Below are 15031 nucleotides of genomic sequence, written 5' to 3'. Positions count from 1 at the left end.
CCGTGCTCAGTTCAGCTCCTGAAAAGGGAGGGGGAAAGACCCTTGCTTGATCTCAGAGAGGAAATCTGCACTCTCAAAAATAAACTGCTGCAGCTTTTCAAAACTTACCAAGCAAGTCAAAAATGTAGCTGTTGTCATTGACTTATGTCCTATCAGTGGAAGAACACAATTTGATCCAGTTCAGAAACTCTGTATTTTAACAGTATAACTGTTTGCAGAGAGGTCGTGAAAAGAATGTTACAGAATTTTACAGCAGACTTACAAACATGCTGAGTCAGATGAGGAATTTTTGTTTATATACCTAGAAAACACTAATGAAACATTTATATCATGTTTGGTGTTGTTTCTTCCTTGTCTAAGCCTTCCTAGCTGGGAAGCTTTTCTTTGCTTTTGGCAGAAGGAGGAAGGCAAGGACAGAGGAAGGGGAAAAATCACACCCTTGCACTTAGCAGTTAAGTCCATCCCCCTTCAGAGATCAGCTTCCTTTTACATGCTCAATTTACTGTGCACCAGAGCAAAGTGTGAGCTGTCAGGCTCCTGTGGTGACAGAGCTGGATCTCATCCTGCTCCTCCTGACATCAGTGGCAGAGCTTGTGCTGCTTCCAGTGGGACTGGGACGTGCTCATGGTGCCTGTGTGGTTCAGCCCCTGATGGGAGTGATACTTAATTCTGCTTCTGCTCATTGTGAACTTCAAAAGTGCAAAAATTAAAATTTTCTGACACCAGATTTCACCAGATTGAGAAACTCATGAGCAGCTCTGCAAACTGATCCTTGCCAGGGAAAGCCTGACTCAGAGCTTTGTTTAAATCAGGGGATTGCTCCTTGTTTTGCAGAGCACTCAGATCACAGAGATTAAAACATTCCACAAGTGCTAAATATGAAAATAAATTACACAGAGAAGGATTATATTTGTATTTTCTTTCTAAATGTTTCTAAATACTGGAGGAGAAATGTTTGCATTGTCACAGGAACTGCAGTACTCTCCTTTAGCACTGCCTTTTCCAAGTGTCAACCACTGCTTTGAGAGAGGGCACAAATGAATGTTCACAATGGGAAGAGAGTTCCATTTTCTTAAGTAATAATCGAACAAAGTGTTTCATATTGACAGCATCATACTTCCATGTATCTTTTCAGAGACAAATGTACTTTCTAGAGTAAGTGTCCTCACATGTCAATGTCTCAGAAAATGTGTTGCATTTAGTGAAATAATGGTCAAAAAAAATCACTGTCATAAAAGATGGCAGGCACTTTTTACTGAAATACTGGTAGTTTTACATTCTTGACATGAATAATTGGATGTGTCATATGTGAAGCTACCTAGAAATAAAATAGTGGTCATAAAATGTAAAGACATGATAGGATGCATTTATAACAGCATAAACCAAGCTGGCATTTTAATGTCTTAAGCCAGCCCATTTGCTATCCTTGCCCATTGATCTTGGCTGGGAAAATTCTGTGCCGAATTTAAACAAATTTTGGAGATAGAGCCATATGATGAGAAAGTGTTAGGGTTAGGTTTTGTTAAAAAGATTCTCCTTTGGCTGTTCCAGTTACAGCCCTGGAGGAGCACTGGAGGCTGGTTGTGGTGTGTCTTTACAAATCTTCCTCAGAAATGCTGTGTCCCCCTTCACAGCAGGTGGCTCTCTGGTGTAACTTGCCCTGAAAATTGTGATTGCAGCTCACACAGAAGAATGTTTCTCAATAGACATGAGAGTTTAGCTTAGTGTTTGCTCCATTTGAGAGAGCAGTTTTGGGGAAAGATAGTACAGCTTGGGAGTTCCTGTTTGGGAATTCATTATTTAATGAATTCCTCTGAAGGCATGGAAAAAGGTGTGTGGGTGAAGCACGGACTCCAAAGAACAAGCTCAAAACCTCATTAATTTCAATTGGCTGTATAGGTAGTTTTAATTACCGTGCTTGAACTGAGATTCAATATGGCACAGAAATAAAATAAGTAATGATGGCTACCTAAATACTCACTGAAGTGGTATCAATCTCCACTCTCCCAATTTTCCTAACAGAGCTGAACATAGAAACCACATGCTAAAAAAAAAAAAAAAAGCCAAGAAAAAAAAAAAACCTAATTCTATAGGATTACCAGCATGCATGTGTTTTTTTGAAACACTCAAGTAGCAGAAGAATTGGCCACGTGTTGTGTGCCTCGTGGCTCTGGTTTGCTGTGTGGCTGGCAGTGAGGGCAGGCTGGGCACTGCTTTGTTCTTCCTGAGTTTTACTGGGAAAGTATGCAGGGCAAGAGGAATCTACCCACTGCCTCTATTCCCTTTCAATTACTGCACAGTCGATGGAATATCTGACTGGTGCATTTTTTGGCTGCTGTTTTACATTTGTGCAGAGCCTGGGAATATTCACTGAAGTCTTATATAAGTGGAAATCTTTCATATCTTCTGTTTTCAATGCAGCTTTACTGAAAGCCCCTTGGAATTTGAATGAATCACTCCGAAATGTGATTTTCAAAAGAGAATTCTCTAGAAATGAAATCTGCACAAACTGTTGAGCTAATGATATCAATATTGGTATGGTTAATTGAAGCCAACATTCCTGGCATAGATGTGCTTCTGGATTAGTATCTGTCCATGTTTGTTTGAAACTCTTAGGAAACATCCAAACCTGGTGAGGTAAAATGAAGGCTGATTTATTGATGGACATCATTACCTCACCTGGATTTAAGGGAGAGGAATTGACTGCAGAGAAAAAGAGAACATTAAGGATAATTAGTCCTGTGCTAACACAGGGAAAGGATGAAGGTTGGACTGGTGTCTGAGTGAGGCTTAGCACGCAATCTGCAAAATACTAAACTACTGAGCAGCATTTCTCTCATGATATCATTCATTGAGAACCTCTTGAGGCATCAAGGTTTGTGCAGGTGTCTAACCTGCTGTTCATGCATGATCCCCTCTGTCTTCTGAACGAGGATGTTCAGAGGTTGTGAGGATTATATCCACGAGGCTCTGTGTTCGCAATGAGAAAAATACCCAGTACATGTAGCTACAGATTTATTCTAAAGTAGATAAACTTGTTCCATTGGATAGAAACATGGGCTTCCATGGAAAAAAACACTATAGATTTATTCTAAAGTAGATAAACCTCTTCCATTGGATAGAAACATGAGTTTCCATGAAAAAACAGGGTGATGCTCTACCCTTCATATCAACTTCTTTTTTCATGAAAAAAGAACATCTAGATAAATTGTTGCCCTTTCCAACCAGAAGATAGCTGGTGCAAGACAATCTTGCTGAAATTATGTCTCAGCTGGAAGGAAAGATGAATTTATTTTATGTAGCAGTGGGGAAAGGTTCTCAGAAATACTCAGTCAGTTATCAGAGTGGTAAATGAGATCTCAAGAGCCAGAGCTCATCAGGGTGCAGTGATAGGGAAGTGGGAAGGACAGAAGCTACATCAGGGCTGGGTGTTTGTGTTCCTGATGGAAAAGTGCATATCATTCCCTTCCCTTCTGCTGCTGTCATGGTCCATCACATCATCAGTCCATTTTCACCTTGCTAAGGGGTTCTGAATGGGCCTTCCTGCTTTGGCACCTAATTAATCTCTCACAAGCCTGTTCTTGCAGCCTGTCTGCCTGGGACAGTCCAGATCTCACATCAGTGCCTGACAAACAAAATATCTTTTTTTTTCCTTTAACTGCCTCCCTTTTCTTGTGTTCTTTCACCCCAAACCCAGTCAAGCAGGTTGAAGACATTGTTCTTCCCCAGACTTTGAAGAGGGCATAGACACATCCTGTTATTACAGGAAAATATCCCCTTTCTTCCAATGGAACCAGTCTCACACTGTGGTATGGAAAGCTGTCTACGTTTTCAAAAATGCAAAGTGCCCACAAAATAAACAACAACAACAAAAAACGAAAAACAAACAAACAACAAAAAAAACCCCCAAAACAACAACAAAAAAAAAACAACAACAAAAAAAAACCCCCAAAACAAGAACAACCAAAAAAAAAACAAAAATAAAAAAAAAAAATTAAAAAAAAAAAACCACAACCCAAAAAAACACCAAACCAAAAAAACCCCAGGATTTTCCTTGTCAGAAACTGTTCAGCAGCTCAGAGCCTTTACATTAGAACATGGAAGCTGGAAACGATTGTGAATCTTTAAAAAATGGCATTCCTAGGCACAAATAAAAGTATAAGATGTAAGATGGAAAAGGCACATTTGTGGTGTAAAACATTGCCATGAGACTGTGAGACAAAAGAATTATTTTACTGAAGTTATTTTACTGTCATATATCAAGTGATCATGAATATCAGATATCTTGTGCACTGAGTTCTAACAGCCAAGCACTTTATGTCTAGTCTAAAATGAGTCCTTGTGACAAAATAATACATGTAGTCTATATAGCAGATAACACTGGGTGGTATAATGTATTATCTATAATAGAAAAACATAGATTCTCTAAAATGATACCAGTGGAATCTAATATTTCTTTAAAATCTATTTCCTGGATAATATTTCTCCTCAGAAGCTACTTATTTACCTTCTTCTCAGCCTTTGTGGGGACAGGCTTGGTGTTCAGCACAGGATATCATTCCAGAATGGCAAATGGAAAAGCACTAAACAGATCTGAGGAGTCCCTGTGTCAGATCAGTGCTCAGGGCAGTGTCCATCCCAACCTTGCAGCTCTCCTGGCCTGCCCCTCACTGCACTCATCTCCTGTGCTGGTGGTACAGAGCTGGCAAGAGCTCTGAAAGCCCTCTGGGGACATGCAGGCAGGGAAAAAAAAAGGCAGAAAAATCACATCTTTAATTCCCCCCTGCTGACAGCTTCCTTAATAAATATTGTAAGAAATTTCTCTGTTAAGAGCCACCCAGTAATCTAATTTGCAAGCCCTGGTGATATATTCAGCAGCCAGCTCCAGGGAGGTGTGTTTCTGCTGTCAGAATCACATGAGCAGGGAATAAAATTCTGAGCTCTTGCTGAAAGCTGCAGTAATTTACGATGAGTTGTTGGCTTTTATTTTTTCATACTATTTTTGACTCAGCTGAACAAAGAGGATAGAACTGCTACTGAGTTTACATTGATTAGTTTTTTCTACAGTATGCTCCCCTACCTATGTGTTTTCACAGGATATAACAATACAAATACTGCACATTTAAGTTTTACATATATCTGAAGAAATCACAGAGTGATGCCCTTGTTTAATAATGAGTGATGGATCCTGGATTATTTCAATCATCCCCCCTCTTGACACACTCCTGAAGGAGTTAAGCCTTTGCCAGTCTGCTGAGTTTAAGCAATCCCAGATTTGTCTGTCACCTTCTGTGTTGTCTGGATGGGGCATCCTTGGGCTCTTCCATCTCTTCTCCTCGGCTCCAGTTTAAGGAGTGTTCTGCTCTGGTGTGTACACAGAAGGCAAAGCAAAACCCAAAAAGCTTTCAGGAGATTACAGCTGTACAGCCAAGGTCAGGCTGTTTGGTGAGAGAACTGATTCTCCACTGCAGTGTCATCATGGTTGTGTCCAGTTTCCTGCAATGGGAAAAGCTTCCTGTCTGGAGTTCCTTCTGTGTCAGGTCCATCCCCTCAGCTGAGAAGGACCAACAGTGTTGTCCCAGAAATTAACTCATTCAAAGAAAACAAAGTAAAGAGGTGAGTAAGGCAGCCCAAAAGCTCTAGGGTGTTACTCCTCAGCTGGGAGAAGATGCAGTGACTGGGTATCTTCAGCCTTGAAAGAACTTTCAGAGCCACTTCCCAGGTAATTCCATCTGAGCTCCTAGTTCATGAGGAATGCCTCATTTCTTGGGGTTCACCTCTGTTCCTTCACCTCTGCTTTAAGAACTTGGAGCTCACAATGTCCACTGGAGTGGTTCATCCATAGCCAGACACCTCTCCTTCAGGGAAAAGGTGTTGGGGGTGTCCACAGGGACAGGACTTCACCCTCAGTAAAGAGCTCCCAGGCACCAGTTGCTTTCTCTAAGCCTTTTTGCAAACCAGGGGAAAACCAGGTTGCCAGCACTTGCTGGCTTTCTTCAGGGGGCATGTGGGCACAGTCCAATAGATCTCTCTTTGAAAAAAAGGAATTTCATGTCTATAACAAGGAAATGGTGCTGTCTCTATCCTACTTTTTCATCCACATTCCCTTTTAGTTCGGCATTGATGAGGTTTTTGAGGATCCAACAAGGGAACACAAAGTGGTGCATTCATTGTTCCTGCTTAGGATTCAGTCTTTTAAACCCACTTCTCATTTCTTTATGCCTTCCTGCTCCAGCCTCCATTACTGGGAAGCAAACACCAATGGGATGGGTTTTGTAGCTGTGGTGCAGTGCTCGGGTGAGGAATGGCTGTCAGTGTTCATTTTTCCAGAGAGTAGCTGGGGAGAGGCACAAAATGTGTTCTTCATTCACCTAAAGCTGTCTGTTGTTCATGTTACCCTGCGTGGAGGGTGCTGCATTCCTGTTTTCTTCTCTTGCAGTGAGAGGTGCAGATACACCCTGCGTGGCCACAAGGGCTCAGTCAACAGCATCGAGTTCCTGCCCTTCTCCAGCACCGTTGTCACCAGCTCTGCTGACAAGACCTTGTCTCTCTGGGATGTCAGAACGGTAGGCAGGCTTTGCCTTGGTCTTTCCTGAATTCAGGATGTAGTGATGTGTGTGACAAGAGAAAAATCAAACCTAGTGTGAAATCAAAATAGAAAGTGAGGGTGATGTGCCAGTGAAATATTCACTAATACACTGGTTATCTTCTGACCAAAAATGTCGCCGTGTAACACTTCCTCTGGAAGGAATCTGCCTCTCCTCCTCCAGAACTCTGCTGATTCCTCATGGAACATGCATTATTTTCTCCATATTATATCACTGCAGGTAGTGACAGAAACTCTGCATCTCTTCCTTTGTTCTTCTCTACCTTCTTTCTTTGGAATAGGTAAAAGTGGATTGAGTACACTGGAGAGTCTATTTGTCCCTGCTGCTTTGCAAACCAAATATGCAAATCCTATTCAAGTAGAGCATGAGAACAAGGCAAAAGGAATTTTTTTCCTCTTTCATCAGAAAGTCTAATAATTATTGCTGTTTCTGTGGTATGGAGCAACTTTTGAAGTTCTCAAATGAATTCTTCAGTTGATGTTACGGCCACTCTGCATTTCTCAGACAGTGTAAAGGTACAAGATTCCAGCCCCGAATGGAGAAGGTTGTGTTCATGGAAGGGATTTGAGAGGAAGCAGGCAGAGCTGTTGCTGTGGATTAAATGGTGTTTCCATCAGAGCTATGCAAACACAGGATAGGAAAAACTGCCATGGAAATGGCAGTGGAATACTTGAGATGCTCATTAGGCAATTTCTATTTATGGATCATAGAAACACACTGAATAGAAGGTCATTTAATAATAATAGTAATCCTGGTCAGAAAGAACAATGAGTTAAAATGAAACTAGTCAGGACTCATTATTCCTAAATGCATTGGTTTATAGGAATATTTGATATCCAAATATGAATAATTCAAAAATAGAAAAAAAATTATTACAATACAAACAAAAGTGAAATGCTTAATGGAAAAATAGATTTGTGCTTTGTTTTGTTTTCAATAAATCCTGCAAGGGACTTTATCTTGCAAATATCTCAGTAATCTCCTGCTCATAGCAAATTAACAGAGTCATCAAGGAGTTTTCCTTTAACAAACATCAGGAAAAAGCCTCTATATTTGCTCACCAATATTGTTTTTCAGCTTTGGGTAATTTTCCTAAGATAGGAAAGACCTTTTGTGAAAAGAAAACGTTGTGTATGGCATTTTGTTGTGTATTTATGCTGTTGAATTTTCCATGTCCAGTGGGAAATCTTGCAGGTTTGGGATAAATGCTCACAGAGAAACCTCACTTGAGGTGGTGAAATCCCTGTCAAGATGCCACCTCCCTCTAAATGCTGAATGATATTAAATGTTCCCTCCAGAAAGAAGATGAATTATTTTGTCCCATTAATTGGGAATAGAGTATTTTCTCATCTCTGTGAGATCAATTAGCATTAAGGAGTACATTTAAGATACTTTTAATGAAATGTGAAAACCACGCTCGGGTTTGTTTTCTCATAAATCAGATTCCTATTGCTAATCACATCTTGCTCTTCAATCATTAAGTGCAGTCAGCTCTTTATTATTAAAGATAATGGATACAGAGAACTGTAAGTCAGAGCAGTATAAGTTGAATGGACAATGAGCTCTGGATTGGGGCAGGATGGAACATAAATCTTTGTAATTACTAAGGTAGAACTCTAATGCAGCCTGCAGACTTTGGAAACCCAGGGCGTTAGTTTTCCTCTTTTTTTTTCTTTTTTTTTTTTTTCTGGATAACAAAGTAAGATCCATCCAGCAGTTTAAAAAAATCTTCATCACATTGACTCTAATTTCAAACCTAAGAGACGTGTTGCCTATAGGAAAGTGAGAACAGAGAAAGATGAATTGCACTTGTGGCTCTTTCCAAACACTGAGGGAGAATTACAGCTTTGGTGTTGGATTTGGGCAGGAACCACGCTTGTGCTGTGCCAGACATGCAGTAGATCAGATGTGGAGACCCAGGCTGCAGATCTCTGGTGGGAATTTTGATGTCTCTGGTGCCAAGATAAGCTGCAGAATTTCTTCCTCCTTGTGCCAGTTTCATAGAAAGACAAGCGTGTTCTGGCTTTTCATCAGAACAATTCCTCGCTGACACATCAGGGAAAGCATCTCCACTCATGAATTGCAAAGTGTGTCCAGTGAAGAATGTGAGAGGTGCAGAAGAACCCCTGACCCCTGAGTCCAAGTTCCCCTGCCTGGGTTAATTCCTGCCATGATGAGGGACCTGCCACTCCTCTGCATCTCCCACAGCCTCAGGAGCCATTTCCTGGGACTGCTCACATTTGTCTCGACACCATTTGAGCCAAGCTTGAACTTCTGCTCTTTTTTCAGACAGATGAGATACCAAATATTTATACACTTAAATAATTGAATAGAAGGGAAGAAAAAAATGCATTTTTCATTCTACACATTTGAAACTTATTGATTTAGTAACTATCTCATGTGCTTTCGATTTTTGAAATGTCAGGTTTCATAACTGGATATTTCATTTTTTGAAAACATTGTGGAGAGACTGTCATTTAAAAGGCAGTTTTCAGTAGTTATGTCCTGAGGAATGTGTCCAATGAGGATTTGGGAAGAATTCTGTGTATCCTTAGCAGGAGAGGCCCATTTACGTCAGTGACGCTGTTCTTATGAACAAAGTTCAGCACACACCGAGCTCTGTAAAAAGTCACACTCATACAATGCCCTATTTCTGTTCCATTTTTTGAACAGAAACTTTGAACAGGGATTCTGCCTATCTGTGGTGGGGGGTTTTTTGACTGTGTCCCTTTGGTCATTCATGAGGCAGATTCAGGAAAAATGAATTTAAGCATCAAGCATTTGAGATATTGTTTGATAATACATGTCCAGTTTGGTCTCTACTGCCCACTGGTTCTCAAGTTTAATATTTTAGTTATCCAGGATATATTTCTTTATGCAGTGCAGCTCAGTGATTTAAGATGAAATCTGATTTTTCTGCATTCTGTTTGCACAAGATTGCTGCATAACACAAATAAAAGGATCCCATTCCCACCTCACTAACAAATTAATACCCCTGATATTCAGGGAGGAAGGCATCAACTTCTTTCTGTTTGGGTCAAGGATGACTTGAGCAGGGCTAAGGTAGCACAGCAGAGCACTGACCAGATGCCAGTTCTGGCACTGCACATCAAATTGTGTCCTTGTCAGTAATTGTGTGCTGAACAGCAGAACCAAAAGTTAGAAGCTGCAAGGTAGCGTGGTCCTTGATGAATAATGCAGGCACCAATCTCATAGGAAAAAGTTAAAAAACAGAATGAAATTGCCCAAAATCCTGCCTGAACAGCAGCAAGAAGCTCCCAGTAAAAACCTGGCTCTGGTCCTTTTCCTCCTCAGAGACTCCTGCAGTTTCCCCTTCTGGGAATGCAGGCAGAGCCTCCTTTTGGGCTCCTGCAGGGATATCTGTGCGTGGCTGTGGGCACACTGCATCTCTCAGCCCCTGGGAATGGTTCCTGAGTGTGCTGCACCCCACTTCATCCAGCAGGGCAGTCTGGGGCTCTGGGGCTGCACCACACCCACAGCAATTCATTAGGAAGAAGTAGTCAGGGCAAAGAGCAGGAGCCTGCTGGGGGCTTCTGTAGGGTAATATTCTGTCTTCAAATGTGGCCTTGGATAAAAGAGGTTCTTAGGCACAGCCCTTTTTAGAGCAGGAGTTAATAAATTGCAGCTTCTGTGCTCCAGTGTCTGCTTCTCATGGTGTGCTAATGGCTCTTGAGCATCAGCTGAGTTGGATGGAGCTCCCACTCAATTAGGTCTGTGGCAGACAGCAGGGAAACCCAAATCAATGTCCAACCTGGTAGGGCAAGCAGCAACACCCAGCAAGCCCAGCACCATGTTCTGAGTGTCACAATCCAGCTTCTGCCTGCTCTGTTCTTCCTTAGCTTTTCGTTGGGACCCAGAGGTCCCAAAATGATCCATCTGTGCATCCAGAGAAACAGCAGAGCGAGCCCCAAAAATCTGGGGGTGGTCATCTGCATTTTTTCCTTGGTGAAAGGGCTCTGGCTGAAGGCACGTGGGTCATTTGAGGACAGTGGCCATTTCTAAGGGCTTTTCACTCTGTGTCCTACCAGAGGATAAACAAATCCACGCACAGGGCAGTTTCTGAGCTGCTGGCTGAGGTTTCCAGCTGTGCTGCAGCATTTTAATGATGAGCACTTGGCTGCCTGTGTGTTTCATATGGATGTAGAATAATTACAAGGATGCTGATCTAAGCTGCAGCCTTGCAATTTTCTCCTTCACAATACTGCCCATCCTCTCCCACCGTGGGATGTCTTTGGCCTGGGACAGCCTTGCTGTGGTTCCTGTTGCACCTCAAAGCTGGTTAACTTTTGGTTAAACTGGGAAATTGTTCCAAACTTATAATTTCCTTAGATAAACTTTTAAATTTGTTTTCTTCTAATTAAATTGTCGTTTAGACCACTTACTTTCCAGTGTTTATTTTATCACTATTTAGTAATTTCTAAATTAGCAATTTCCTTACATATCCTATTGTAGTTTGTTTGTTTGGGTTTTTTTTCTTCCAGTGAAATATAAATTAGTTTGTAGACGTTTTGCTTTTCAATATGGATTTTGTCGGAACATTTTTGTCAGTAGACTTAAAGCACATGGGAACACCCAGATCTTTTCAGGGATTCTGCCTGTCTGTGGTGGGGGGTTCTTTGCCTGTGTCCCTTTGGAATGGTCCTTCATGAGGCAAATTCAGGAAAAATGAGTTTAAGGATCAAGTGTGCGAGAGAAGCATTAAGCAGGCAAAAGGGAGTGATTTTGAAAAGCAATCTGGTTGTCTTTATAATTTTTAGCCTATTTCAGTTGATTTATCCCCAAGTAAACACCTTAGACACAAAATTATCAGTCAGAATCTCCTCGGAGTATTGGATTTGTCAGTTTTATTTGAACCCTTTTGAACTCCCGAGGAATGAATTCACGAGCTGAGTGGATAGACAGGATGGGTCATTTAAAAAACCTTTGACAGGCAGTTTAAGGTCCAAATCAATCCTCTTCAAAAGTAGGTCAAAGATTGAAGCTGTCAGTGTTGGAGACAAAGAGCTCTCCCATGCAAACTCCAAATCTCCCAGTGCAATTGAATTGTGCTGCTGTAAATAAGGGATGTGCAAGGATAAGTCCAGTTCCTGGCATAAAGTGTAACAAATTTTGTGTTCCTGATTCTGTGCATTTGTAAATAATGGGTTCATATTTTAAAACTCTCTGTCTTAACATGAAAAGGAATTTGAGTCACAGTGAAATATGAAATCAAGAACAAATAGTTATGAATACGGATTATGTTTTCTCCCAGAAGTAGTATCACAAAAGACAAAAGTAAAACTTGAAAAGGTTTATGTTAAATCTGTTTGGGATGTTTTCCTAGAGACTTAGTGCCAAGTTTTTAAAAACCAGAAGTATAGCTGAGAAAAAAAGTCAAGATTGCTTTCTGAAAATGAAAAACAATTGGGGAAAAAAAAGCTTGATTTGATCAATATAGTTCTTAAAAATGCTACATTTTGACATTTTTCAAAACAACTTCAGGGGAAAGGCAGATTGCAATAAAATATTTCAAATCATGAACATACAAGTGCAACCTGGATCAGTTGACCCAGATGCAAGCAAGAAAATATCCAATGTTCTTGTTTATCTGTGGGTTTTTTTCTTCCTGAGAGGCAGGAAAACCACTGCCCTTCAAACTCTGTGTGGCTGCTGTCCCCAGGATCACCCTCACACTGGAACTGTCTTTCCCTTGGACCTGTTCCTCCTTTCTCTTGTCTTCCAAATCAAACCATTAAATCGACAGTTTAACAAACTGTATAATCACCTGATCCCACTGGCTTTTCCCCTGTTGAACTAGGTTTAAACCAGACTAAACCTTTTAGAATCAGACAGGTTGCTCTGCAGAGCTCAACAGTTGGATTTGATGATCTTAAAGGTCTTTTCCAAGCAAAGTGATTCCATGATTCTAAAGCTCCAGGTGAATTGGTGGCCCTTAAAAGCTTATTTAAAAGTTTTATTAAGCTGCTCCTGTTCACTGATATGCCCAGTCCTGTCCAGTGGATGTCAGAGTCCTGTTGCCAGTGGGAATTCAGCCCATTAATGAGTTGTCTTCCTCTGTCTTTTCCCAAAACATAAAAAAGCTACATTTTTAATTTCAAAGGGAAGTCTTTGAGAGGACAAGACAGTTCTGTGTGTTAAAGCCTAAATCTCCAGCTTGACTTGCAATTCGTGTGAGATGTATAAATGGCAGTGAGGTTAGATTAAAGTAACACTTTCCCTCATGATATTCACAGTCATTTAAGCTGCTGCTGGAGAATCACAGAATCTGCTGAGCTGGAAGGGACCCCCGAGAACCATCCAGTCCAGCTCCTGGCCCTGCACAGCATCATCCCCAGCAATCCCACCGTGTCCCTGAGAGCACTGTCCAAATGCTCCTTGAGCTCTGGCATCCCTGAGGCTGTGGCCATTCTCTGGTGAGCCACTGCCAAGAGCCCCAGGATCCTCTGTAGCCAGATTCTTTCCTTCCTGTACAGTCGTGGTTTCCCCAGGGGCTCTGCAAGAGTTTCCTCCAAAGTCTGCACCCTCCAGAGCAGGCTCCTTGCAGTGCAGCCCAGCCTGGCTCTGGCTTTCTGGTGTCTTGGAGCAAGTGTTGGCTCCTTCCTCACATCCCTGCCTTTCCCAGGGCTGGAGCAGCCCTGTGATCCATCCCTAGCAAGGTGTAGCAGTGGCTGTCCTGCAATCCCTGTTTGCTGTTTGAGACTGACAATCCCAAATCTCCCAGCACGTGGATTGTCTCCATTGCTGCAGCCCTGCAGGGCTCAGTGCCTTTTAGCAAAGCTTCTGCTGTGGCTCAAGGCTCCCTCTCATCCCTGGGCTGCTTTCCTCTGCCCAGGGTGGGTGATGGCTGATGGCAGCTGCTGCTGGGCAGGGCAGTGTGCAGTGATGGAGCCACGTCATGCACAGCTCTGTCATCACAAACGAGGGACACCTCAGGCCCTGCAATTCCCACTGCACTGGCAGCTCCCTGGGTTGCAATTCCCACTGCACTGCTGGGTTGCAAACTTGCAAGGGCAGGCAGCAAGAGGCAGTGGAGGGAAGGGGGGCATTAATTCACCACCACCCATTGAGGCAGATTTCACCTGTTGTCACTTGCTGCTTGTCTTTGAATATCAGTGGTAATTAGAGAGCTATAAATAGATAAATGTAACATATTGGAAGTCTGGCCGTGGGTTCCAGTAAATACTGTGTGGCTCCTGGCAAGGGAGCATGAGGTGAAATGAAAATGAGGGAAATGGAGTGAGGGAAGCAGGTTGTGCTTCTGCCTGGGCAGAGGGAAGATTGACCTGAATCTGAACTTCTTACCAGCTGCCTGTGTCATCCATAATGTGTGGGCAGGATATATTGCAGTAAGAATGAGTTTGGTTTCTATGTCGCCAATGTCACTTTGAAACAAAATGGGAGTAAAGTTCTTTCAAAGGCTTTGGGAAAGGCCTGGCTGCAGAATAACATTTGCATTGACTTCTTGGTCCTACAACTCTAATTAAATTATTGATTATGAAGCTGGCTGCTTTCTTAATAGTTCCTAATGTAACAATTAAACCAAAGTAAGTAATTAAAAATGAAAAGATTGGTCCACAAGTACAATCTTCAAAAGGTCATTTTCAACTTAATCGCTTTTTTGAAACAGGCAGGAATAAAACAAATGAGTCATTAGCAAAAAAGCAATTTGGTGTGTGCATGTGTGTAATAATGTGTCTACCAGATGACCACTGACCACACAATACCTAAATTAATTTAAAATAATGGCTAAATTTACTTAGTTGGGATTATATTAACACGTCTCTTCCAGACCAGGCCTCTGGTGTGTGAAGTGCAGTAGGAGATACAAAACTGTAGCATGGTTCTACTCTGGGCAGTTGAGAGCCCAGGGCAGAGGCCAGGAGCCTCAGCCAAAGAGCACAAAATTTCACTGGAACTATTATGTTATTGTTTAATGTCATAAACAATGCTGTGTACTACACTGAGCATTTTTAAAATTATTATTTTCTAGGTGTGAGAAGTAAGGGTTTAGATGCCAGCCAGGTTGGTCCATGGATTTTGCAGGTGTGAAGGATGGCAGGGAGGGGAGCACAAAGGTGTTTGCCTGAAAAATTTCCAGAAGACCACTTAACACTGCTGGGTAGTGATTGTTGTGCTGGCTGCAGATGGATTCTGCTTCAACGGATCTGCTCCTAACCAAATCCTCTTCTGGATGAGGCAGTGGTGGAGGGGGAGAGGAGGGGAATTCCTGCGCAGTTCAGGTTGTGAGAGAACTAGATAAATCTGTTAGTCTGTGAAGCTGAACACCATGGTGACTGTGGCTACACATTCTCAAAAAGATCCATTAAAACCCAGACTCCAAACCTTACAAATCAATTTCCTTTCTTCTAACAATAATGTGAAGTAATATATTTTCAATTATT

At 41.8% G+C, this 15031-nt stretch overlaps 1 protein-coding gene across 3 annotated transcripts in view; it reads left to right on the top strand.

Moving 5' to 3' along the window:
* Positions 1 to 15031, top strand: part of SPAG16 (sperm associated antigen 16) — a 360034-nt gene that overhangs the window by 202456 nt on the left and 142547 nt on the right. For all 3 annotated transcript variants that reach the window (XM_064433595.1, XM_064433594.1, XM_064433596.1), the window contains exon 13: positions 6440 to 6566. In XM_064433595.1, coding sequence (XP_064289665.1) covers positions 6440 to 6566 — 127 coding nt within the window. The remainder of the gene's footprint in view (positions 1 to 6439; positions 6567 to 15031) is intronic.

This window comes from Passer domesticus, chromosome 10 (assembly GCF_036417665.1).
Source record: "Passer domesticus isolate bPasDom1 chromosome 10, bPasDom1.hap1, whole genome shotgun sequence".
Classification (NCBI taxonomy): domain Eukaryota; kingdom Metazoa; phylum Chordata; class Aves; order Passeriformes; family Passeridae; genus Passer; species Passer domesticus.
This window is presented reverse-complemented; position numbering and strand designations above follow the sequence as displayed.